The sequence below is a fragment of the Eublepharis macularius genome, chromosome 11 (assembly GCF_028583425.1).
Source record: "Eublepharis macularius isolate TG4126 chromosome 11, MPM_Emac_v1.0, whole genome shotgun sequence".
Classification (NCBI taxonomy): Eukaryota; Metazoa; Chordata; class Lepidosauria; order Squamata; family Eublepharidae; genus Eublepharis; species Eublepharis macularius.
Window position 1 is genome coordinate 81789842 of NC_072800.1, and position 27248 is coordinate 81817089.

A 27248-nucleotide genomic window follows, 5' to 3' on the forward strand; every position below is an offset into this window, starting at 1 on the left:
TTATCTGTAACCTTTTGTTCCTTACCTAAGGTATAACCTGGATCAAAATCAAAAAGAGTCCAGTAGCACCTTTAAGACTAACCAATTTTATTTTAGCATAAGCTTTCGAGAATCAAGTTCTCTTCGTCAGATGCCTGATACAGAGACTGGACAAACACAGAAGCTAGACCATCCAATTCCAATGCAGTATGGGCCTTCGATAACCACAGCTCTCCCTGCCAGATGCATCTGACAAAGAGATCTGTGGTTCCCGAAAGCCCACGCCAGGTACCACTGAGCTCCCCCAGACCCCACCTCTGTAAAGGAAATCTGTTACCTGTGGTAATGTGATAACCATTCATAGTCCCTATTCAGTCCCAGCTTGACAGAGTCAAAGGCTCAGAAGCCCCTAGATTCTGGTAGACAATGGGCATAAAATGGCTCATCCTTCAGAGTCTATATGCTCCTATAGCATTATGCAGTGGGTGGAAGTACTTCTCGCTCTGTCCAATTGTGAACATATGTATAGAACCCTGTAGAGTGAGAGACAGATAATCTCTTGACATTCCATTGGGTTTCACACCCATAGATAGAAGATGTCCTAAATCACGAGATCTAGAAGGAAGGGGCGGGGGGGGGGGGGGAAGCACAAGCCAAAGCATTTCAGGCGTGTTTTGGACACAAAAAATTATGGCTTGTTCGTGATGTCTGAATTCAACGAGTGATTTATCATGCCAGCTAAAATGAATTTAACAATAAATGTGCTGAATATAAACTTCTGGGGACTGTACCATTCCATTCATGAAAGCATGCACAATAACAAATGAGCTAAACGAACTGCTTGAAATAGCTTTTTAAACAGCTCTGAGCAATGAATATTAGATCTGTCAAAATACTGGTGATGCGTAATAGAATGATGTCAGCATTTATAGTCATTTAAAGTCACTAATGATGTTATAACTGTTCAGGTAGGTAGGAATCACAGCCATCCATGTGCTTAGTGTGTTGATGATCACAGACTATGGAGAGATTCATAATGAATAATTCCTGCTGGATCTAATTGGAATTTAGTAAAAGTGAGACCCAAAATAAATAGGGAAATCCTAAGCAGGGCGTGGTTTAAGTTTTGTCTATCGGAGATATGTCACTTCCCTGCAAAAATCCAGGCTCTTGCTGCCTAACCCAACAAACAGGAAATCACCTGAATGTTATTAACCAGTACAAAACACTTACTTATATTGCACCTTTTCTCGTGGTTCAAAGCAGCTTACAAATCATACTTAAAATAAAAACATAATACAACCCCAAGTAACTTTGTTCCTAAAAGAGACAGCTGCAGTTTATGGTGGTGGTGGAGAGTGCAGTGAAGTCATAGCCGACTTATGGTAACCCATGGTGGGGTTTTCTAGGAAAGAGACTGATAATAGAGATGGTTGTCCATTGCCTGCCTCTGCAACCCTGGTCATCATTAGAGGTCTCCCATCCAATTACTAACCAAGGTTGAGCCTGCTTAGTTTCTGAGATCTGACATTTCCTCCATGGGAGCCGATTTCTGTTTCTGCAAATTTGTATTTATATATTGTGGATTGAAGTGTCTTTGAAATTGACTATACCGAGCGACATTGTGTAATCTGCCTTGAGTCTCAGTGAGAAAGGTAGACTCAGAGTAGCTTAAATAAATAAGTAAAAATCTTTAAGTATGACAATCAACTGTAATTTATGCAGAACTCCACCCCCACCTGGAGATTGGCAACCGCTCCTCCCCTGCGCTCGGGCCAAGCGGCCTTATTTAGCATCTGTAACCCCGCCTCTTTTTGAGGCCTTCTTGAAGGCGGCCGGGGCCGGTTTCATTGCTTTAAGGTGAGAATGGCTACGCCCCCTCAAGCTCTGCGCTTTCCCTCCGTCCCTCCCCGCGCCAAGCCCCGCTTCCTGCCGGCCGTGCGCAGGCGCCGCGTCCCCCTCGCGAAGGGCCTACCCAGAGGTTGGGCCTGGCGGTCCTGCCCCTTGAACCGCAGGGCGGCGCGAGAGAAGCCGGCGAGGGCGGCGCGCGGGCGGGCGGAGGCGGCCGCTGCGGGTGTTGTTATTCTCGTCAGCGGCGCTGCTTCCTTTTCCCGCCAGGGGGTCGAGGGGCGGCAGGCGCTGCCCCCGGCCATGGTCCCTCGCCCGTCGCCTCTGAGGCAGCAGGGAGCAGAGCGGCCGCCATTGCCGGAGGGGGCTGCGAGGCGGCGGCGGGAGGATGGACGCTGACGAGGTGACCATCCGCGAGCAGAACTTCCACAGCCAAGTGCGGGAGTACACGGTGCGTAGCCGCCTCGACCGCGCTGCCTTCCACGGCCGCCTCCACCCACGTCTGCCTCTCTTCGCCGCCGCCTCAAGCCCCGCTCTGTCCTCCTTCAGGGGCAGGCAGGCGGCCGGCCAAGCGTCCCTCAGCCGGGAGCCCCGAGCCTGCCCCCGTCCCCTTCGCCCCCGCCGCCTGTTTCTGGGCTTCCAAGTGGCAGTGTGCGGGAGTCGCACCAGGCCCCTTCAGGAAATGGGCACGGGGGCGCGCCCCGTGTGCCTGTCTCCCCTTAGGGTTGCCAGCTTCCAGGTGGTGGCTGGAGTTCTCCTGGAATTGCCCCTGATCTCCAAGCCTCGGAGATCAGTTCTTCTGGAGAGAATGGTTGCTTTGGCATTATGCCTTGCTGAAGACCCTCCCCAGGGTTGCCAGCTTACAGGTGGTGGTTCGGGACATCCCCGAATTAGAACCCTGAAAATTTTGTTGGACTCTAAGGTGCCATTGGACTCGATCCTTGTTGTTCTGCTGCAGACCGACCCTGCTGCCCACCTAAATCGAATCTCGGGGGGTGGATAGAGCTCTCCTGGAATGACAGATCAGTTCCCTTGGAGAAAATGGTTGCTTTGCAAGGTGGGCTCTATGGCTTTATACCCTGCTGAGGTCCCTCCCCTGCCCTAACCTCAGACTCCACCTTCCAAACCTCCAGCAATTTCTCATCCCAGAGGTGGCAACCCTAATAGAGTTATTCCTGTGTAGGTGTGCAAAAGAATGTTGTTTTGTCTGCTGGAGTGATGGCACAAACATGCTAACTACTGCAGTAGTCACATTGTCATTTCTAAGCATCTTATGCACCTTTACCTGAATCAAGCACCAATAGTGAGACTTCTGAATAGACATGCATTGGATTCTTGTGTAAATAAGAGTAGCCCAAGACCCTTGAACACCTGAAATTTATTTTTCTATTTTTATGGACATGCGCACGCACACACATGCACATACACTTGTATGCGCATGCATACACACATACTTTATATTGCCAGATAAGACATTAATTTAATAGGGTAGGTAGAACAGCAGGATTGGAGTCTGGTGGCACCTCAGAGACCATCAAGGTTTTGAGGGTATAAACTTTTGAGAGTCAAAACTTCCATCTGAAGAAGGGTATTTTGACTCTCAAAAGATTATACCCTCAAAACCTTGTTGGTCTCTGAGGTGTAACTGAACTCAAATCCTGCCGTTCTACTGCAGATCCAACATAGTTACCCATCTAGAGTTTGGTGTCATTTGATGACCATTAACCACGTCTAGAATGGGAGATCCGCATCCTGCTCCCATTATATATTTATTTTACCTCATTTAATATCCTGCTTTTCTCCCCATAGAGACCTGAAGTGGCTTATGTTACTCTGCTCTCCTCAATTTTATCCCTGTTGCTTGATGTTGGGTACAAGAGTTGGTGTAGTGGTGTAGATTGTACCTTGGATAGAGGATAGCCAGAATTATCCATAAAGCTTTCTGTAATGTCCTTTAGCCAGGCTCCGTCTCAGCCTACCTTGTAGGCTTATTGTGAGGATTAAATGGGAGAAATCCCATATGTGCTTATCTCCACTGTTTAAAGAAGAGAAGAATGCACATGTAGGAAAACATGATTAGGGTGGGAAATGTTTAGCTCTCATATTCTCTGGCATTATCTAAGAATAAACAAAAAGCCTTTAAATATAGTATTCTTCAAAAGTACGGGCTTTTATGCTGATTACTAGGGTATAGCCCACAGAATGTGTTTGGCCAGCTAAGGTATATTCTCTTGGCAAAGCTTCTCCTCGTATCACTTGCTCACATGTGAAATGTCATGAGATGGCTGTGCATACTGGGTGAAAAGCTTTGGCATGCTGGTTGCCCAGTCCTGGTTTGTATCATCCCTGTTTGACTATGATAACTTCCTATACCAAAGCCAAATTATGTAAATTGTAAGTCTCTGTTGCCTTCATACAGGTGTGCATAAGATTGCTTATTTGCACCGTCTGCCACAAGGGGAACATGAGTAGAAAATGTGCCATACACTCTTTCAGATCACCCCGCAGAGAAATACGTGGCACATTCTCCCTAGTTATTACATTCACATACCTCTCTCCATGACAGTAAATCTGGACATAAGCATTTATTTTAATGATGTTGGCTTCGGGCCTTAATCTGAATTTTAAACTTTAGATTTTAAATTCTAAATTTCCGTTTCAGTAGGGGTCCTATAAACAAAATATTCTATTTTATTATTTAAATCTCTAGGGCAATTATGTTACCCAAATAGGCAGCCTCCTAATTAGTTGGGGGAAATTAGCTTAAAGGAGACAAAGTGAGATGGGGTAACTGGGATTCTCCACCAATGTTTATGGGGATTATACTCTTAGAGAATTCTCGAAATTGTTCAACTGGAAAGGTTTTTTTATTAGAAGAGAAGTAAAAGAGCAAACATACAGTCAGTCACACAGAATACATACAAGGCTAACTAAGAGGAAGTCGGAGGAAAGGAGAGAAAGCAATTTTGGGGAGGGCTATAATTACCAGTCTTGAAGATGGAAGTCCGCAGAGGCAGCAGCAAAATGACCAGTGTTTCATGGAGAGAAGAAAAGAAAGCCCAAATGAATTTAGGGATGTATGTACTCTCTCTTTGTCTCGGCTAGGGATTCCAGCTATAGGGCAAAATGGTCCATGGGGCAAGCTGATGTTGTCATCCCCCAAACAACAACTTGATGGATTTTCCAGAGATGGATAGTAGGTGTGAATGGTGCTTGATGACCCTGTGAGTACAAGATGGGAAAAGCTACCTGGTTTGGTGAATAATGTTAGGTGTTTCTTGATTAGGGTAAGTGGGTGAGGGGAAGTGAGACTGAGCATGGATGAGACTAGTTAGAAGTTTCTTGGGAGACCTCATTGTCCTAAGTTTTGCATCTCTCCAGAGCATGGTGGAGGTCTTTAGTCAGTCAGCTGCTCTGACTCCTCTCTAAAATATTTTTTCCAGGCTCTTACCTGGTTGGCATCCATTTTGTACCACAACGTACATTGTGCTTATAATATTTGAGGGAGAGTGTTTATGATTTCATATCTATAAACTGCCCCTCAGTGGGAGGAATTCTGACTGCTAACAGTTAGGCCCTGACTGGATAGCTGTCAAGACTGATCTTGGCAGATCTCAGAAGCCAAGCAGGGACTGCCTTGGTAATTGGATGGGAGACCTCCAAAGAAGGTCAGGGTTGCTATGCAGTGGCAGGCAATAGCAAACTGCCTCTGTGAGTCTCTTACCTTGAAAACCCCCAGCAAGGGGTCATCGTAAGTTGGCTAGGACTTGATGGCACTTTCCACTACCAAGGCAATTAGTCTTTCTTGGTGATTTGTAAACTTTCCATTTTTTATGGAGCCTTTCCATTTTTTTGCTTTGTTGATCTTGCTTTTGGTAACTTGGATATTTTCTGCTTAAAAGCCTTTGTGCTCCATAGACAATCCTAAAAGTGAAGTAAAGTGATACTATCTTCAAAGTTAGCTGTAGCTGGTCTTTTGCTAGAGTCAAGTATATTTTGTATATCAGCATATATGTTGCCTTTATTTTCCTTGGTAAATTAAGACTAGGATAGGAAGTGTTCCCTTAGTGTCCACTCTTCTTCATGTAAATAAAGTACTTGCTTATCTGTAGTGGTATAGCCTAGATACGAGTTTTAGTGGGGTTTGAGTTGTGTGTGTTGACAGTAGGAGTTTTTGTTTCTAGTTTTAATGTGTAGGGTGTTCTTATTATTTTCACTAAATTGATATTCTTGAGCCCATGTTCTTAGAGAGGCAAGAATATAAATATTTTAAATACAGTAACTAAATCCTGGTTTACACGAAGTATGTTGTTTAGTTCTAGTCTGTCATCCTAATGTCTGCTCAGAAAACAGTGTACTTACTGTCATTATAATCTTTTGTAGATAATTGTATATTCTCATGTGTCCTCTCCCACAGAGGAGTGCATGACATCATTGATCATGTTGTTTTGCACACTTTCCTGTCTCATCTAGCAGGGGGAGGCTCAGTGGTTATATCATTTGCAAGCTTAAATGAAGGTAATCTGTTTAGCCTTTGCATATCCTCCACTGTAATTGTATCTCCATATCAAGGTGGCACAAGAGGGCTCCTTATTCAGGACTTTGTTCAGCCCCCCTGTGGCACTTATAGTACCAGCAGTGCAATCCTAAGAAGAGTTACTCCACTCTAAACCCATTGAAGTCAATGGGGTTAGAGTGGAGTAACTCTTTTTAGGATTGCAGTGCTAGTGTATTTGTATACCTGGCTGCATCATTCTGCTGTTTCTCCTCAGTTCCACATGTTTCATTGTCACTCCCATTACTCCATACTGGACAACAGAGTGCATAGTGCATTGTGTAACTGTGTGTCCCTGAACTTAAAATCCTTTGTGATTTGTTCTACTTGGATTGCCAACACTCGCATTTTTTTGTCACAATGTCCAAAAGGGAGCTTGCCCATCTTCCCAGAGAACAGGATTTTGTGCTTCACAGACAACTGGAATTCACACATCTCTCCCATGAAGTGATGTGGTCGTTTCCTCTTTGAATGATAAGACGTGTACTGAAAAGTAGAAGCATGGATGGTATGCTTCTGCTCTTCCCCACATGTTGCATTTTATGTCTGAAGATGTGCTGAACTCATGCAGTAATGAAAGACTGTGTTTCCCTTTCTGTAGTCCCAGCATAATTTTAAACTTTTCCGCTCCTTTTGGCCAATGAGTATATTATGTGTATTGGGATAGTTACCTTACAAATCTGTTAGGTAAGTATGGGCAGCCTGTTGCTTTTCCCTTCCTTCAACATATTTGATCTATTGTCCAAGCTCAGTGTGGCCTGAGACAGCATGATGAAGTGTTTGGTTTCTACCTTTCCCCCCATAGTACTCCATAATCTGCATTTCACAGTATTTTGGGAGATAGATTATTGCTGCTCTGCTGGAGTTGAACAGTCTCTTAATTGGAAACAGATTAGGTAACATTTAGCTCAGAATTTTGGGGTAGTCTTATTCTAACTAAAGTTCTCAACATTAGTTCCTCATTAATTTTACTCATGTAGTATAATTAGCTGCATCAAACCATTGTTCTGGGAAGCTTTTTGTAACCTGGCATGCTTCCTTGATGTTGTTACATTGTTTTTAGAATTGTGCTTGTTCCTATGGTATGAGACACTCTGTTCATTTATTTCATGCAGAATGGAAGAGAGGCAGACCAGATGATCTTCTATCTCATTGCTTTTATATTTATAATAGCTTTTCTGGTTTTACTTGTCCCTCAGATGTTTCTTTCATTATGGTTTGAACAACTGAGTGCCTTTTGTAGTTACTACTTTGTAGTGTAACTGTACTCTTTTCTGAAGCTTATTTTGTTAAATGAAAGTTGACCTTGTGCCTTTCTGTGGAATGGCAGCCTGTATAGAGGCTTGCATAAGGCACAACTCCCATGTTTATTTAAAAAAAAGAACACCACCTTGTGGCTCCAGTCTGATGCTTTGTTTTTTCACTATTCCCTGTTCCACAATCTGTGTTTATGTTCCATTCTCCATGAGCCAAGTGGAAACATTACTGTTTTGACTAGATGTTTTAGTGTGCCCAAAAGCACAAAGCAGCCCTTTGCTCTCTTCCACAAGGCATAAAAGATATTTGCCAAAGCATAGCATTCATTACTTATCCATATATAAATTGTGCTTGCTTCCTGTTAGCGAACACAGCTTCTTGTCGCCCAACCAATGCAATGAGCAGCTGGGTGGGATGGAAGCTGGTGCTGCTGTCCAGGGACTTAACTGCCTGTTGGTTTCAACCTGGCCAGTTCCTGTCTCCTCTGAAGTAACTAAGGGAGGGTGCGTGAGGATTTGAATTTGGAGACTGTATGGCTTTGAGCATGTGGTCATTCATCTCAGTTACTCTCTGAGCTCAGTCCTTCCTTTAAGTAAATTAGTATATTCTGGGGAAAAGAAGAGGGAGAAAAAGGAATAAAGGCTCACCTTCCTCCCCTGAAATTCCTTACAAGTTGTCAGTCCTAATTTGTTAGACTTGAACTTTGTTCAGCAATACCTTCTTGTAAACAAAATCAAAAGGAGTCCAGTAGCACCTTTAAGACTAACCAATTTTATTGTAGCATAAGCTTTCGAGAATCAAGTATTCTTCGTCAGATGCATCTGACGAAGAGAACTTGATTCTCGAAAGCTTATGCTACAATAAAATTGGTTAGTCTTAAAGGTGCTACTGGACTCCTTTTGATTTTGCTACCACAGACTAACACGGCTAACTCCTCTGCGTTCTTGTAAACAATGATGGAAAAATATGGCCACCTTACAGGTTTTGTTTTGTATCTGTTTAGGAGTAGAACTGCCTAATTGTGAAATGCCAGTGTTGTCTTCCAGTTCAGGCTTGGGCTTTCCTAAGGCACTGGCTTATGAGTGATAATTGTCTTTATTGCATGCACTGATGTACATTTGTGTGTACTTGGTAGGTAAAATATTGCCTTGATTGCTGAACTTACTATTCCTGGTGATGGATCATTCTCAGCCTTAATTAACCCAATTGCACAGCAATGTTCTTTATGTGAGTAAGTCCCTAATTCTTGCAGCCGAGCATTGATGCTCGGTGGCGTGAGAGGAAGATTGTGGAAGTCTTAACTCTGTGGGCTGGATCCAGCCTGTGGTCAAAGGGGTAAAGATCTTTCTACTGGTGTAAAGATCTTTCACCAGTAGAAAAGCTGGTTAGACCCAACCCTATATGTGGTAGACATGCTTGCAGGACTTTTAAAAATTCCATCTTTGGATTATGCTTAAAATAATGAAGATTGTTGCTGTGATCATATTCTGCAAAAACACTAGTAAGCTTAACTCAAAATGTAGCTGGGCTCATGTTTCTTGAACAGAAATGGCGGAGAATATTGGGTTCCCCTGCATAACAAATGCCTTCAGAAGTTGCATCCCAGGAGCTAGTCATCTCTATTTTTATGTAGTTTGAGGAGTTACAAAATGCTAGTAGGGAGTTTTTTAAATATAATGTTACAGGAAGATAAGTTTAAGTAGTTACATGTTGGGGAAATGGTGATTTGGATGAACTAAGCCTGTCACCTTAGTGCTCTAAAGGAGATGCATGGTTATACATAATGCATGCTTTTGGTCTGTCACAATGAAGTTCAACTAAATTTCGATAGAATGTTGAAGGTGTGTGTGGGGGTAAAGTTTCCATAGATGAATTAATGAGAGATTTGACATTATGTGTAAAATTCATCTTCATAATGGATATACTTTGAATCTAGAAAGTTGGATGGCTGTAGTCATTAAAGTGGTGAAACCTGCCTCTAGATCTGGTCCTTCAAGAGTCTTGGAAATTGCAGGAAAAAAAGTTGTTATTTTTCAGGACTGTGGTTTACATTCACTGATCTAATGATTCTACTTAGTGTTCTCTTGCCTTGTTTCAGTACTCCTGTGATCCTCTGAAGTGACATTACATTTGTGTCTGAAAACCTATTTCTATAAATATATGAATATAAGTGGAAAACTTACAAGGGCTTGTGGGAGGGAGGTAACTTCGTTTTCCCGATACCCTGTTCCCCATGGTATTTCTTCATTCTCTCCTGGCAGCCTGCACATACTCTCCTTTTTCCTTGCTTTCTTCTCTCCTTTCCACTCACCAACCAACTTTTCTTGTATCTGCACCTCTGTCTTCCACTTTATTATTTACTTCATGTACACCCTACCTCTCTCCCCAGTGAAGGCCTGGAACATATTACATCATTTTCCTCTCCTGCATTTTATCTTCACAACAGTCCTGTGAGGTAAGTTAGGTTGGGAGAGAGTGGAGTGGCTGGCCCCAGGTCACTCAGCAAGCTTCCATGGCTGAATGGGTATGTGAACTTGAGTCTCCCAGATCCTAGTTTTGACACGCTAAACACTACATAAGATTGATCCTCAGGTCTCCCCCCTTTCCTTCCCCTGGCAGTCTCTCCTTTAGAAAAAATGGCAGAGTTTCAAAAGACATATGATAGCAAATCACTCAGGTGAATCATGTGGTTGATGCTGGACCTGGCCCAATGAGTCCTCCCTCCAGGGCAAGAGGAAGGGGAGAAGATTAGAAGATTAAAACAGCTGTGGAAGGGGACCTGGCCCCTCTCCCAGCCTTTTACTGACAGAAATCAAGATTTGAAGGGTGGTGATATTGTTGTGGTTGCCTAACAACACCCACAGTGATTGCTAGGATCTCAGGGGGCATTCATTTCTTAAAGATACAGGCACTGCTGCTATTTTGGAGGGTTTAAACCCCTCAATGTATTTTTTTATTTCAAATTTTTCTACAACCTGGGGCTTTTCTGAGGTTTGTAGGAAGATTTGTTTGGTTGGTTCATAGCTCTGATCTCTGGATTTAAGTATCTGCAGATGGGACCATGTTGAGAATTATATTGATGCTATAACCCTGAAAACTACTGCAGCAGAGCTTGACTTAATAATATTGTGAGCCTGCTTACAGCTAGTGATGTTCTTGGCTCAAATTCATATTCTGTCTTCTTAACTGTTGACCGCAGTAGATTGCAAAACAAAGCTTCTGGGTTATTGAGACAATACTTTTATCCTTGGCTTTAGTTTTAAAGGTTCAGACTTTTGTCTTGTGCCTGGTAGTTTCTTGAGGCTGCAATGATTGTCTTAAGCACAAACATTTAAACAGTGTATACGTTTGAGTAACATAGGGTAGGACACTTGCGCTGTCCCATCTTGCATTATAACACAAGACAAGCTGTGTCAGTTCACAGGAATAGGACATCCAAAGGTGCCATGGAAAATGGATCTGTTTTTAATGTTCATGCATTGCTTTTCAAATTGCTGCCCTTGATCAAGGGTATTTTTTCACTACTTTTTTTCCTCTGTTTATTTTCTAATAAGGCTGAACTACCAAAGCACAGTTCTAACAAATGCTATGGTGCACCTGTTCAGGAGAATTTTTATTGAAGTGAAATTGTGGTGGTTTTATAATGTAGCTTGATTCTCTCCAGTGAAAAAGCTTTTGTAGTCAATTGCTGAAATACTAGATTTAGATTTGAGAAATCCAGGTGAGTTAATGGCTCAGCAGGCATTTGAATGCTTGATTCCTAGAACTCGAATACCTTCTTAGCTATGAACTTGATGGTGCCTAATGGGTAAGTACAGCTTGAGGACCCATGGAAGGTGACAAAGGAAAGACAATAAATGATTTGGAAATTCACTGTACAGTACTGTCACACTGCGGAACTCTGGGGTGAGAGGAGTAGTTTCCTACTCATCCACCCTTGGAACTCGGCATTCTAGCACGTTTTCCCTCACTGCTGTAATCCAAGACATAATGAGCGGAAGTTCCCCTTCCACCCTTGAGTTTGAGCTATACCACACAGAAGTGAAATAACTGTACTTCTTCCCTGAGCAGTATGGGATTCTTGGAGGAGGAGGGGGATTGGAGTTGGGAAATGCATATGACTTGCCATGCATCCTAAGGCTTCCCATTCCATGGTGCTGCTTAGTAGCTCTTTCACACCTTAATGGCCTTGGGTGAGAATATTTAAAATGAATAAGAACTGCAGGAAGTGCACACTGATTCATTGCCTTGGATAATAGTAAAATGAATAGAGGGCAATGCATTTTTAGTGATACCAAAACATGTAAGATATGTAATCTGTATATTGGTTATATATATCAGAATCTTTAATAATTTATCCTGTACCTGGGGAGGGGGAAGCAAGTGGGTTTCCCTTTCCAACATAACATAACATTCATAATGGCTTGAAAATACTCTCCTCTCTGTCCTTCTGAGTTCATTTTCTTTACTGATGCCCAACTGTCTTCACCGTCCCATGGCTCTTGGAAGGCATTGGGTTATTTTTGGAGAGTTTTCTTTTTTAAAAAAATTACAAGCTATTTTTCTGCATCCCTGAAAAGTCATTGGAAATGTGGAAGCAGTGATGTGCGATTTTTGGGAAAAAATAATTTGGGAAAACTTTCTGATGCCCAAAATAGAGCACTGATTTTGTATATTTGTGCAGGATCTAAGCCAAATTTTAAGAGAAAACCCAAAGGCTCTGTTGACGCTAACTTTAGCGCACTGCAAAACTGTGCATGATATGCCTTGTATTTGATTGTCCATTAATCTCTTTCCACAGAACTTAACTCTGTTCTGTGGAGGCACCCTCAGTTTCACCATCACTCAGATTAAGGCAAATCTGACTCTGAGCTACCATGTTTTCTTTTGCTAAAGGATAGTTTTACCAATGAATCTATGGGGAAGGGCAGTATTTCTCACTTCATGTTCCTCTCAGGTGTGCTTGTGAGTGTTTCTCCAGAAGCAAGAAATCCTGAGTCATAAAAACAAAATTCACAGTGAAATTGTTTTTTAGTCTGTTTCTGTGTCTTGGTTGAGCTGAAAGCCTTCCTGTTCCATTACAAATACTTTAGGCAACTCCCTCAGCTCAAGAAAAAAAAGGCATTGCTTTTCTGTGTTTGCTGAAAGCAAAACAAAGATTAATCTCAGTTTCAGTTTTACTTCCACTGGTAGTCTGAGATAAAAAAGGATTGTAGCTTTTGTTTTTGTTATGCACAGCTGATCAGTTGAATTCATTGTTTTTAATTAGGATTATTATATATATCTGTGGTTTTATCTCCTTTAGAGAACATACGTATTCTTATGCAATTGCTAGGGATAAGTTACATGAAGAACATAACTTTGAAACTTCTAGGCTTCCTTAATATTGTACTGCAGTGGAATCCATTTGTTGGCAATTTTATGAAACAGTTAATCATTAGAAATGAAAAAAATTCTACAGAAAAATAAAGCATTGGAAAATTTTCTGTCCCTACTACCTTGTCTGTGGTGGTAGAGAGTGGTAGAGACTTATGGTGACCCCTGGTGGGGCTTTCACGGCAAGAAGAGACTGTTATAGGTGGTTTGCCATTGCCTGCTTCTGCAACCCTGGTCTTCGTTGGTCTCCTATCTAAGTACTAACCAAGGCCAACCCTGCTTAGCTTCTGAGATCTGATGAGATCAGGCTCACCTGGGCTATCCAGGTCAGGGCACCTTGTCTATAGGTAGCTTAATTTCTCTGATAGGCACGCGCCATCGGGCATGTGATTACAAGCGATGAAGATGATGATCCACAGAGGTTGCCTAGAGCACTTATTATGCTGCCAATGTTTTGTATCTTGCCCTTCCTCCAAGGAGCTTAGGGCAGTCTACCTTGGCTATCCCCCCAATATGTTAGATTGTGCCAGGATCGCCTGCAAGATTTATACCTGAGTAGACATCTGTACTTAGATCCTCTGGTCTAACTCTAGTGCTATAACTGCTATAGCACACTGATTCATTGCCTTGGATAATAACAGTCAAAAGAATAATATTTGTAGTGGTAAAACCTGCTTTGGAGTAGATATAACATGCATGAGGTTGTGTTTAGTAGATAAATTTATTTGTAGGGTTTTTTCTATTTCATTTTTTTGGCTACAGCACTTTTGTAGAGTCTAATAAAAATGTCACACCAAAAGTATAAAAAAAATCAATGTGTTTGGAATAAATGTTGATGAGTTATAGCTCATGATCTTTATGCCAGCTGAGGTAGATCTATGGGAGCCGGTCTGTAGTTGAGGAAAGTATTATTAATAGTTTAGTCTTTGAAGGGTTTAATTTGTTTGATGTTAACCTCCTTTCAGAAATAGAACTTTGTCTAGATTTGTAAACATAAATACAGAATATGTATTTTTTCTTCCCAGAGTAGGAAAGTATAAATAAAATGTTAATAATATCAACAGTAGAAAAAATAAGAAACTATTGTATTCCTAAATTAATCTTTGCCATTTTCTGTACAAAACATCATTGTTTGGGGAGCGATCGTAGCATTTATTTTTCCCTTCTGTAGGGTGCTATTGGATTTTAACAGGAGCAGAAAGACCTTGTGAAACTTGCTCCTCTGCAGTCTAGAGGTATAATTGAGGCTGTAGCTTCCCTAAGATGCCTTCCTTCATGTTTAAGGCACACGTGACAGAGAAGACTGTGTGGTGGGCATGCTGGTTTCGCATGTTGTGCTCTCTAGAACTCTGTACTCTTGTTATGGAAATACATGAGAACGACATCACGGTTGCCAATTATAGCTTTCTACTGTAGATTTACATATAAAGAGAATATAATTTAGAATGATCTCAAGTTCATCCTGTATTTAATGAGGAAAACGGCTTTTAGTAGGGAGCATATTAATATATTTTTAATAGAGAAGTGGGTTAGAATGTCAAACTAATAGATTCCAGGAGACCAAGCCTCAAATCCCCTTTCTGCCATAAAAATTTACTGGGTAACCTTGTCGAGTCACACATTCTCAACTAAACTACCTCACTGGGCTGTTGTGTGGATAAATGGAGTACAGGAGACCTGTGTAAGCTGCTTTTGGTCCCCATTGGGGAAAATGGAGTATAAATGAAATAAGTAAACTTTCATCTAATTTGGTGCCCCTTAAAGGCGGGCTGCCTGGGCTAGGCTTTGACAAATGTTCTTTGTCTTTAGCAGCTAGCCCAAATATTTGGGTGCTGGACTCATTTTTCAGCCTTTAGGTTTTGTATTTTAAGGACTATATTTTTTAATTGCTACATTGATAACCTAATCCTAAACTCTTCAAAGTTTCTTATAATTTTGTTCAAGCTATGACAAAAGTATTGCAGGATGAATATTAATATGGGAATAATCTTGGTTTGTCACTACAACAGAACTCTAATTTCTAACCCTAAACTCATTTGTTCCCAATTTTTTATAATTTCATTATTGCTTTTAAAAGTTCCATTTAATTGAATACTGGAGCCAGTATTGAAGACAGCAAGTTAAGAAATGCATTTATCTACCACTTCTGAATGATGTAAAGTTAACTGAAGAAATGGCAAGAACTTCATGCCACAATGATAATTCTAGGTGCTGTGGCAACCTGGCACCTGGGATTTGTCAGGCTCTTTCGTTGGCAACTACCTGGTTCACCTATATGGTTGGGCTGGCCTTGTGTAAAGGTACTTCTGGTTTGGGAGTGGAGAGGTTTAGTTTTCTAGTATTTCCCCCTGCTACATCCCCTATATCTGCTCTCCAAGCTGATAGTGATGCATGGGGTGCAGAGAAGGTGAGGGATAAGTCCCCCTCCCATCCCTTGTTCATCCCCAAGGCCATAGCTGGGGCATAAGTAGTGGGATGCTTTTCTGAACCAGTGTTACTTCCCCATTAAATCATGTTGTCCAAGCCCTGAAAAGGCGATGAAGAATGCTTCTCTCCCCCAGGGCAGAAAACTGCGCTCAAGATGATGGGCAGAGCGGGGGAGTTGGCTTTGCAGTGACTCCGAGAAAACCTAGTCTTAAAAATCCTTCTTTTAGCTTATCTGAATTCCAATACACCTGTAAAGCAGGCTGGTATCCTCATTTTACAGATAGGTTGAGACTAGTCCTGGGATTTGCTAAGGCTAGCTAGTGAGTTTATGGCTCAAGGGATTTTTGCACTGTGGATTCCCAGTTCAGCATCACAACAGCTCAAATCTACAGCAATCGTGAATTGGGCTAAACATTTTTCAAATTGTTGGATGTATGCCAACGGCAGGTTTTTTTTATTTTTCAGTCCTGTTAATGCTTTGAGAAAGGTAAGTAACTGTCATGTGGAATAAATTCTTAATGCTGCTTCTGTACTCTTTAATTTTAATTAAAGCCATTCTGAAACAAAGATGAACCCCCAGTTCCTTTTTCTAGTGGTTGAGGCACCGATGAATGCAAATTAAAATGGCATTTTGATTTGATACTTGTTCCTTGCTGAAGTCTTTGAGCAGCACATCTTTATTTATGATGCTTGAAATCTGTCTGCATGTAGCTATTAGTGCTTTGTTTAGCTGCCAAATAGCTCTGAAGGACATAAGCATTTCCTTTTGAGAACACTTCACCACTAAAATAAGCCTGTTGCCATCTGTTGTATAAAAGAAAGATGGCTAATTGCAATTATATTTATTGCATTCAATTTGGGGAAATGAGAAAAATGGTTTCAGACCTTTTAATGTGTGTTGCAATGCCATGCTGACCTAACTGGTGTACTGTTGTGAAGCAGGAGTGACTGTTTAAGCAAGGTGTTGGTTATGATAGATTCCAAGTTCTAAAATACAGCCAGGAAATTTAAAAGTATAAAGGCCTTAATTTCCCACAAACAAAATTACAGATATACCCAATACTTACTGTGAGACTGCTGCGAACAATTACGCTATCAGGAGCCCTTTTTATCATAACTTTTACCATGGTCATAGGTAAAAAGGTAGAAAAATAATGGAGCAAACACATTTTTTCATAAACTAAAAAAAGTATGGTTGGGCTAGAACAGCATAAGGTTAACAGTATATTTGGATATAGTTAAACTTTATTATAGTGAACTGTTCAATAGTGTGTTATACTCTTAACACATTGAGAACAAATCAGTCATATTTAAAAATAATTCTTCAAATTGTTGTATATGTCTACAGTAAACGTCTTAAGCATATAGTAAAATGTCTTTTTTTACTCATTCCAAAGGAGAAAATATAGAAGCTTTTTCAGTGCTCCCCCAAATTTTCCAATTTTTGTGTATCTGAATACTGAAAAGAACCCTTGGAAAACCTTTTTTTCCTGAAGATTTATCTCCCCACCTCCCTTAAACATTTCTGTGCCAGGAACCAAATTTCAGGGCTCTCAGTGGATGGCAGTGGGAGCTGGTAGAAATTGCTTCCACCTCCTAAGAGTACTTACCTCTGACTCCGCTTATGTGAATGAAATTGGAGTTGTGCCTGTCAGCATTCAGTTGACTTCCAAAGCCAAAATACTTCCCTTAGAAGTTCTAGCCCTTACAGTTGTAAACAGGAAATGTAAACTTTATGTGCCGTTCATTTTAAGCTCGCCCCTAAAATAAGTGGTTTTTCACTGTCGTATTGTCAGCTTTCTTGCTTGCTTGCTTGCTTGCTTTTTAAAAAAAAGATATCTATGTGTAGTGCCTGGTGGTGTGTTATTTGTGGTATAAATATTTCTAAGCTTGGGATTTATTTATTTATTTAAAACATGCCACATTTAAAATTGATAGGCAAAACACTTAATGCAATAAAAACATATAGACATACAAACGCAACACAGCTAGGGAGAAGGGCAAATAAGAGTTTACTGGAAGTATGCCAAAAAAACCCAAAAAGTCTTCACCTGCTGATGGAAGATCAATAACAGAGGGGGACAGATGAATCTCCCTGAGGAAGGAGTTTCAAAGTATTGGCGCCAGGACCAAAAAGGCCCCTTTCTCAGGTTGCCCGCAGATGGTGGGGGTACCTGAAGCAAGGCCTCCAAAGACGACTGGAGTGGACGGGCAGGTTCATAAGCCAAGGTTGGGAGAGTAGAATTGGAATTTGTACCTTAGAGTCTTGATTAGATTCTTGCAGACACTTGATGAAAGGTGGTTGTTCAGCTGAGCTAGGACGGGCAGTGGCTGACACTGAAAAACAATTAGGTATATTAAATAAGTGATTTGTTTTCTCTGGGGGTTTCTGTGTGTTTTGCTTAGATGGTTGCTAACACTTTTTGGCTCCCTTGGAGTTCATATAAACAACCCATTAGTTTAACGCAGCATCTTTGGGTGCTTTTAGATATATAACCAAGAAGTAAGAAGAGGAGGTAAAAAGAGTGACTTCCTGTTTGGTATGAAATGCCTGGATGAAAATTGCTTACCCTGTCTGAAGCTGTCCTAGTTTAAAATTATAGTAATCTACAAAACTCAAGGGTCATCCTCTTTATTCTGGAATAATTTAGATGCTGTGGAAGGAGGTTAAAGCAGGCCTTGAGTAACTTCCTTGGCTCTTGGAGTCAGTCCAGAAAGTAGCCAAACGCTTCTCTGCCGCCCAACCTTCAGGGTTCCATATTTTAATTAAATGTATACATGTACAACTGTTGAATGTTGATAAGTTTACATATAGACAAGTGACGACTACAACTTCAGGTACATTTATTTTTGTCATACAGCAAAACGTTCAGATGCTAAATGCAAGGCTTCATCTTGTCCCCCATGCTTTTGATCATCCACAGGAAATTGCTGGGCGAGGTCATCTGGACCCTTGGACTGGGCTGTCACCAAGAAGCAGATGACACTCTGCTTTGTCTCGGGCTTCTGGCATTAGAAACCCTGAACTGGCACCTTGAGGTGGTTTTGGGTTGGATGGGAGCTAATAAGCTACAGCTTAATCCTGATCAGATGGAAGTGCTATTGGTGAACAGAAGGTCTAGCCCAGGATTTAAGATGCAATCCATTCTGGATTAGGGTTGCACTCACCTTGAAAGAATAGGTCTGTAGCTTGGGGGTGCTTCTGGACCCAGGCCTGCTGGATAAGCAAGTGGCATCTGTGGCTAGGAGTGTTTTTTGTCTGCAGCCTTTTCTGGGCCAAAAAAATCTGGCCTCTGTGGTTCTTCCCCTGGTAACATCTAAATTCATTTGCTGGAATGTGCTCTATGTGGGGCTGCCCTTGAAAAGTGCTCAGAAAATTAAATTAGTACAGAATGCTGCAGCCAGAATGTTGACTGGAATGGTTGTAAGGACCATATCACTCCAGGCTTAGCCCATCTGCACTGGCTCCCCATCTCTTTCCAAGCACAATGCACATTGTTGACCTTTAAAGGTCTTTCTGACTTGGGACCAACATACCAGAAGGACTGTCTGCTCACACATGAACCTGGTGGAGGCCCTACTTTGGGTACCCCCATCTTTTGACATATGGCAGGTGGCAACTCGAGAGTGCCTTCTCAGCTACGGCACCAGAACTATGGATCTCTCTTCCCAGGGATACTTGTCTGTCCCCTTCTGCTACTGTCTTCTGCCAGCAGGTAAAGACTTTTTTGTTTTGTCTGGGGTTCCCTTAATGATTCCTCCTTCCCATTCTGTTTTATTGCTTTATGTACTTGTAATATGTATTAGTTTAGAATTTAATTTTATATTTTAACTGTTAACTGCCTTGGTAGCCCTGATTGAGCAGAAAGGTTGCACATAATAAATACATTGGGTTGGATCCAGCCAGCATTTTTGCTTAATCTTGGTCAGTTTCCTTCCTTATTACAGCCCCCATTCCATATTTGTCCATGCAGGCCCATGATCCAAACATAGACTTATTAGTGGTTATGTCCGTCCTTTTTCATCAGTGAAAAAAACTACTTAGATCCAGTCCTTTGTACTTCCACTGAGACTTGCTTAAAGGTGATGCAATAAAATCATTGCTGAAAATACTGGGTACCTTAACGAAATTTCCAAGTACCATGGCGACCTTGTGCCTGGTATTTGTCAAGCTGTAGGCTCGAGACCTTGGCAGTTATTTTCTAACTTTAGAGGTGAGTGAAAGTTGCTTCCCCATTTAGTTCTGTGCTTTCAGTTTGGCTTCTACAGTAGTGGTGTATTTTTGACTGTGCCTAGGCTTTTTTTGTTCCCTCTCTTTTCCTGAATATCAGCTAGTGCACTTCATAGAGTCACTTCTTTCAGAAGTACAGCGACAGCTGAGAGATGCTGAGCAGCAGATGCATTTGTTTCACTACTCTGCTATCTCTGAACACTTAACAGTGAAGAGCAAACAGACGGCTAAGGCTGTAATTTTGTTGAACAGGAAGGAATAATGAGAACAGCATGGACCGGTTTATTTGCATGTTTAGGATGACATAAACACTGCTGTTCACCTTTGGGAAGCATCAGTTGCTTTCTCAAAGGCATTTTCTTTTTCTTAGGGATAATTCTCATGATTACATTTCTGTAAACGTGTTCTGGGAACGGAGCAACCACCCTGAATTCATATCAGCGTGCCTAGTGAATGCTTTGGTACAGGGTTCTGAAATGCAGTTCTGTGGAATGGTTTCTTGGGAAGAATTTATTGCACGCCGTGTCTTTCTTTTCTTTCTTTTTTTTAATAACAACTTTTTATTGGGTAGGTCAACATATAGATATGATAATACATTCCAATTTTTTCGTTCCCTTAAATAGTTGTTATATGCCCCCACCCCCCTCCCCTTTCTTATACCGACTTCCAACAGCGCTAGAACCGTTCTATTTCTTATCATTAACTCTAATTTTCATCTTCGTTCTTCTGTGCCTCCACACATGGGACTGCGCAGGCGCAGGCCAGCCGCCGGAGAATTTTCTAGAGCTTCCATGGCTCCGAAGGGGCCGTTTGTCGCGCGCCTCAGCGACCGTTTTCCCGCCCAAACGGTCACGTGATCCTCCAGCGACCAACGGCCCCTTCCCTCAGTTCTCTTCTTGCCGCCGCTTGGAGAGAACGTGAGCTTCGTTGCTCTGTGCTTTTGTGCTTCGTGCTTTATTCTGACTGATTGCTTGGCTTTTGACTTCGGACTTCGTGACCTCGACTATTCTTCGGATCTCGTTTGGACTTTGTTGTGGACTCGGTAATTTGACTCGGACTGTTTTTGACCTTCCTTTCGCGTGCCCCTGAAGATGGCCTCAAAGGCTCTCTTCAAGCATTGCCTCCAATGCCACACTAAAATGGCCAAGACCGATGGCCATGAACTGTGCCTGTTCTGTTTGGGGGAGACCCATAATGTAACGGCCTGTAAGATTTGCCAGGGCTTCACCAGCAAGGCCCGACAGGAGCGCAAGGCCCGTCTTAACTCCTCCCTGTGGCAGAAGGTCATGTCCGGAGGCGCCCCGTTGCCCTCCTCCAAGGCCGGCCCTAGCCCCTCTGCCGAACGGCATTCCAGAGCTGGCTCAGTGGCCTCCGCGAGGTCGGGGTCGAAACCGCGTCCCCCGAGTGCCTCGGCGTCGAGAGCGGCCTCTCCAGCGCAGGGACCGGTGCGGCCGCCCCGTAGCGCATCTTCCACCAGGTCGGATCCGAGACCGACATCGGAACCGAGGATCCGTCTACCGAGTCCCCGATCGGAACCGACGACCGGGTCGATTCCGGTAAAACCTAAGAGGTCGAGGCCGAGGTCCCCTTCGAAGGCGAGGAGCGCGTCGGTTCCGAGGTCTTCTTCGGAACCGGCGAAGAAGAAGAAGAAGACCAAACATCATCGGTCGCCGCATCCCGCTCCCCAGGAGGAGGTCATCGTGCTTCCTCACACGCCTTCCCCTCATCTGGATTCCCCCGAACCAGAGGAACTCGCCGTGCCAGTGCCGGATCCGATGGCCTTCGAGACGGTGCCCGCGGAATTCTCGTCGGGGCCGGAGCCGAGCCCGCGCCGTCGGATCCGACCATCGCCTGCTCTTCGGTCGCCGAGGCTGGAACCGAGCCCGTCTCCTCGTCGGAGCCGTCCTTCCCCTGCCCGTCCATCTTCACCAGCTGCCGGTCGTGAGCGACGTCGGTCTGGGGACAGTGTCCGATCGGCCCGGTCCACTGCGTCCCGACATCGACAGGCCTCCTACCTCCCCTCGCCATACCATTGCCAGTGGGAAGGGGCACCTGCGGGTTTCTCCGTGTCGGAACCGAGGCCTTCGACATCGAGGTCGACGTGGGCTCCCCCTCCGCACCAGGTTCCGGAATCCCAGCTCGGTTCCGATGAGGAGGATGTGGAGAGCTTTGGCGGCTACCAGTCGGAGTCCTGGTCCGAACCATCGCCAGCTGAGGAGCTGGTACCATCTGCGGACTCGCCATTCGAGGACCTCCGCATCTACGCCGACCAGATGGCAAGGATGGCCAAGGCTCTCGAGATGGACATCTCCTCGGCAGTTCCCCAGACCAAGGACAAGCTCCTCAAACGCATTTACGGAGACAACCCGGCGTACGTTGGCTTCCCCATGCTCGAGGGTCTTGAGGAAATCGTGGAGAAGGTATGGCAGGTGCCCTGCGATCAACCTCCAACATCCAAGAGGATTGAGCAGCTCTACAAGATCAAGCAGGGTACCTGGCCGGCGCTGGTGAAACACCCTCCACCTTCCTCCTTGGTCACAGAGGAGTTCAACCCCAGGCGATCGGGTCACTCCTCGGTACCTGCCGATAAGGAGGGCAAGAAACTGGATGCCATGGGCAGGCGCCAGTACATTGTTTCTTCCCTGGGTCTGAGGATTGCCAACTACCAGACCATCATGGCAGGGTACCAACTGTACCTCTGGGAGAAGTTGGCATCCTATACCCGGGACCTCCCTCCTGAGCAGAAGGCTGTGGTGTCCCTGCTGCAGACGGAGGCTGTGAGGCTGTCTAAGCAGCAGATGAACGCTGGGAGCCACGCTGCTGACACTGCTGCTAGAGGGATGGCTTCGGCGGTGGTCCTCAGGCGCCACTCCTGGTTGCGGTCTACGGCCCTGTCCCAAGAGGTGCGTTCCAGAGTGGAGAGCATGCCATTTGAGGGGGACTCGCTCTTTTCCAAAGCGACCGACGAGACCCTGAAGAAAAAGAAGGAGGACCGGCAGACGGCGCGGTCTTTGGGTCTGGCTCCAGCGGACAAGCCCTCCTCCAGGTCACGGTACGCTCCCCGATCTGGCCCTTACCATTACCAGGGCAGATACCATCAACAGCGGCCGGGCTACCAGCAGTATCCTGCCTACCAACAGCGGCCCTACCCTCCCGCACAACAGCAGAGGAGGCGTCGGCCCTTCAAGCCTCGTCCGGCACAACAACCGGCCCAGCAGAAGGATCAGCAGGGCACCGGGAGGCAGTACTGACGGGTCACGCCAGCCGTATCCCCGAACTTTTCGGACAGACTTAGTCCACTCCTCTCTGAGTGGGAGTCAATAACATCTGACTCATGGGTCTTAACTATTGTTGAACTGGGATACGGGCTGGAGTTCGTTGAGCTGCCTAGATGCAGTTCACCCCTGACAGCTGTCAATAACACTATGGCCGAGCTGGATGCGGAGATCGTGTCGCTCTTGGCCAAGGGTGCTGTGGAAGAATTGCCCTATGAGGACTCTGTAAAGGGATTCTTCTCTAGGTTCTTCCTGGTCCCTAAGAAGGATGGGGGCTTACGTCCCATCTTAGATCTGAGGGGCCTTAATGCCTTCCTCAAGGTGACCAAATTCAAAATGGTAACGTTGGCGGCTGTGATCGCCTTGCTGAAACAGGGGGATTGGTTTGCGGTTCTTGACTTGAAAGACGCATACTTTCACGTGGGCATACGGAAGGAGCACAGGAAGTACCTGAGCTTTGTTTACCGGCAACGGGTTTTCCGGTATAAGGTGCTCCCCTTTGGCCTGTCCACTGCCCCACGAGTGTTCACTAAATGTGTGGCCCCTGTGGTTTCCTTCCTACGGGAAGAAGGCTGTACCATCTTTCCGTACCTCGATGACTGGCTCATCGTGGCTGAATCGGAGTCTAGGCTGGTGCAGGACATTGGCTTGGTACTTAGCACTTGCCAACGCCTGGGGCTCCTGGTGAACTTGGAGAAATCCAAACTGGTGCCCAACTGCAAAGTGTCCTACATTGGTGCACTGTTAGACTCTGTGGAGGGTAAGGCCCTGCTCCCCTTGGAGAGGGCTCGGTCCCTAAGGGGTCTAGTGTCCATGTTTAAAAGGAACCGGTTCCAGTCTGTGCGCACTATCCAGTGCTTACTAGGGCATATGGCAGCGGCCACCTCTGTGGTGCCTTTCGCTAGGCTGCGTATGCGCCCTCTACAGAACTGGTTTGTGCGGAGGTATGATGCTCTACTGCACCCTCCGTCCCTCAAATTCTCTATCCCGAGGGTCATCCTCTCCTCCTTGGACTGGTGGCTGTCTGATGACAACTTGTTTAGAGGGACCCCTTTCGGGTATCAACACCATGACATCACGGTTACCACTGATGCCTCTCTGTTGGGATGGGGGGCTTACTGTGGTGATGTGTCGGTGCAAGATGTCTGGTCTGACAGGGAAAAGACCCTCCATATCAATGTGCTTGAACTAAGGGCCATTCGTTTCGCGCTTGTGTCTCTTACAGCACTGCTGAGAAATCGTCAGGTCTTGGTGCAGACGGACAACACGACTGCCATGTACTACGTGAATCAGCAGGGGGGCACAGTGTCCATGGCCCTGTGCCGGGAAGCCACACTCACTTGGCAGTGGGCTATCAAGAACGGCGTGTCGCTCCGTGCTATACACGTGGCTGGGTCGGACAATGCCCGGGCAGATGCCCTCAGCAGGGTCCCTTTACTGGAACACGAGTGGGAACTGAACGTAGAGTGCGTTGGGCCGATCTTCCAGATGTGGGGTCATCCAGTGATAGATGTGTTCGCCACTGCGGCGACCACCAAGGCCCACACGTTCTGTTCCAGGGCAGGGAGCGACCCCCTCTCTATTGGGGATGCCTTCCAGTTTACGTGGACGCAGGGCTTGCACTACATGTTTCCTCCGTTCCCCTTGATTCCCAGGGTCCTGTGCAAGATAGAGGAGGACGGGACGGACTGCATTCTAGTGGCCCCCTTCTGGCCACGGCAGGTTTGGTTCCCGAAGCTCCTGCGGATGTCCCAACGGACGTATGTGAATCTGCCCCCTCGGCAAGACCTTCTCCTAAACGGGAGCCTGGTCCACCACGATCCAAGGAAGCTGCATCTAACGGCTTGGCGGATCGTCCCTCCCCGATAGGCTTTACTGACGAGGTACAGAGGGTCCTCCTGAATGCTCGTCGGCCATCCACTAGGCGCGCTTATGCGGCCAAGTGGCGCAGGTTTGAGCTCTGGGCACTTGCCAGAGGAGTGGTGCCTGACAACAGTCCCTTGGGGGTGGTGTTCGAGTATTTGTGCCACTTGCGTGGCCTGGGCTTGAAGGCTTCCTCCCTCAAGGTCCACCTGGCAGCGATATCAGCTGCTCACACCCGAGTTGAGGGTGCTACGGTGTTTTCTCACCCACAATCCCGCCAGTTCCTTAAGGGCATGTACAATCTTTACCCACCTGTGTCAGCGCCAGTGCCTCAGTGGTCGCTGTCCTTGGTGCTCTCACGTCTCATGTTGCCTCCATTTGAACCGATGGCTACATGCCCCTTGGATATGCTATCCTACAAGGTAGCATTCTTGGTGGCCGTCACATCGGCCAGAAGGGTCAGTGAGCTGTCTGCACTGCGGTCTGACCCTCCCTTTCTTGTGTTTCATCCCAACAAGGTGGTCCTGCGTCCCTGCCTTGGGTTCCTGCCCAAGGTGGTGTCCGCCTTCCACCTCTCGCAGGATATCTCACTGCCTGCTTTCTTTCCTCAACCCTCCTCTAAGGGGGAAAAGGCCCTCCATACCCTAGACTTGAAGAGGGCCCTAGCCTATTACCTGGATAGGACGAAGGGATTCCGCTCCAGTCCTCACCTGTTTGTATGTTTTGGGGCCAAGGACAAGGGTAACAGGGCTTCCTCACAGACCCTGTCTAGGTGGATTGTGACGGCCATTAGCAAGGCCTATTCCCTGGCAGGGGTGGCTTGCCCGCTTCATGTCAGAGCCCACTCCACGCGGTCCCAAGCATCCTCTTCGGCACTCCTCAGGGGGGTGCCCCTGGTTAACATTTGTAAAGCAGCCACATGGTCCTCTGCAGACACCTTTGTCAGGCATTACGCCGTTGATGTCAATGCGGAACAGGATGTATCTGTGGCCAAGGCTGTCTTACACTCCCTCTTTTCCTGAGGGAGTTTTGGTATGACTTTCTTGACGTACCTGTTGGGTACCCTTGAGTGAAAGTGTGTATATATGTACCTGGGGGTGTGTATATATGTAAATATTGAGTATTTATGTGTCCTTACACAGTATTTTTACATAGATGTATATATGCATATCTATTTATTGTTGATCTTGTTTGCTTAATAAAATTGTGTTGGACTTCACCCCCGCCTTCCTTATTGTGTGAAGCTTGGTACACTCCCATGTGTGGAGGCACAGAAGAACGAAGATGAAAACAGGGTTAACATACCTGTAACTTATGTTCATCGAGTTCTTCTGTGCTGACACACAACCCTCCCTCCTACCCCGCTGTGAACTCCAATGCACAATACTGTGATGGCTGTAACGGATATTGGTGTTTTTAAGGTGTTACGGCTGAAGTGTGTTGGTCAAGCGGCGGCAAGGGAGAACTGAGGGAAGGGGCCGTTGGTCGCTGGAGGATCACGTGACCGTTTGGGCGGGAAAACGGTCGCTGAGGCGCGCGACAAACGGCCCCTTCGGAGCCATGGAAGCTCTAGAAAATTCTCCGGCGGCTGGCCTGCGCCTGCGCAGTCCCATGTGTGTCAGCACAGAAGAACTCGATGAACATAAGTTACAGGTATGTTAACCCTGTTTTACTTCTCATCCCTATCATCAAAGGTAAAGTCTCTACATATCTATCTTTTTTAACAATTATCAAAAATCAGCAGTTTCCCTTTTACATCCAATTTATTTTCTAGATAATCTTTCAATTTCTGCCAGTCTTCTTGAAATTCTTTTAAGTTTTGCTCTCTCAATTTCCTCGTCATTTTGTCCATCTCTGCCATGTGCAACAGTTTTTGTATCCATTCATCGATTCCCGGTACCTTCTTTTGCTTCCAGTATTGTGCATATAACATTCTTGCTGCCACTATCATATAAAATAGCAATGTTCTATCTCTTACATTAATCTTTTCCATATTTAATCCTAACAGTAACAGCTCCGGACTTTTAGTCAAATTGCCAGCATGCCGTGTCTTTCAAATGAAATTTTGCATTTACCTCTGTACCAATAAATAGGCCTCTTTATTTAAAGATGTTGATGTTGCAGTTTCTCTGTTGGAGTGCTCAAAACTGTCTTGCTCTAAATTGTGAGCAAATGAGGATAATCGCATTTTCTTCGAAGTTCTTTAATACAGACAACTCTTTTTGTCTGGATCGCTAGGCATATGCCTATACTGGAGTGAATAAGAGATGGATTATTTCTCTAATAATGTCTGGGTAGTCCTAATGTGTCCCAATCTATGGTATTCATTTAGAACAAGCATCTTCCCATTGCTCCCAGGAGCTCAAGGGAATTTTACACTTTAGCCTTTCAACAACCCTGTGAAACAACTTTGGCTGAGAGATGCTGAATGGCTCAA

The 27248-nt window shown here is 44.8% G+C and overlaps 1 protein-coding gene across 1 annotated transcript in view; it reads left to right on the plus strand.

Moving 5' to 3' along the window:
* The first annotated feature begins 2024 nt into the window (after nt 1–2024).
* Nucleotides 2025–27248, plus strand: part of LMBR1 (limb development membrane protein 1) — a 95841-nt gene continuing 70617 nt past the window's right edge. Inside the window, exon 1 of the mRNA XM_054991107.1 lies at nt 2025–2278. Within this exon, the coding sequence (XP_054847082.1) occupies nt 2216–2278 (63 nt within the window). The 5' untranslated portion in view covers nt 2025–2215. The remainder of the gene's footprint in view (nt 2279–27248) is intronic.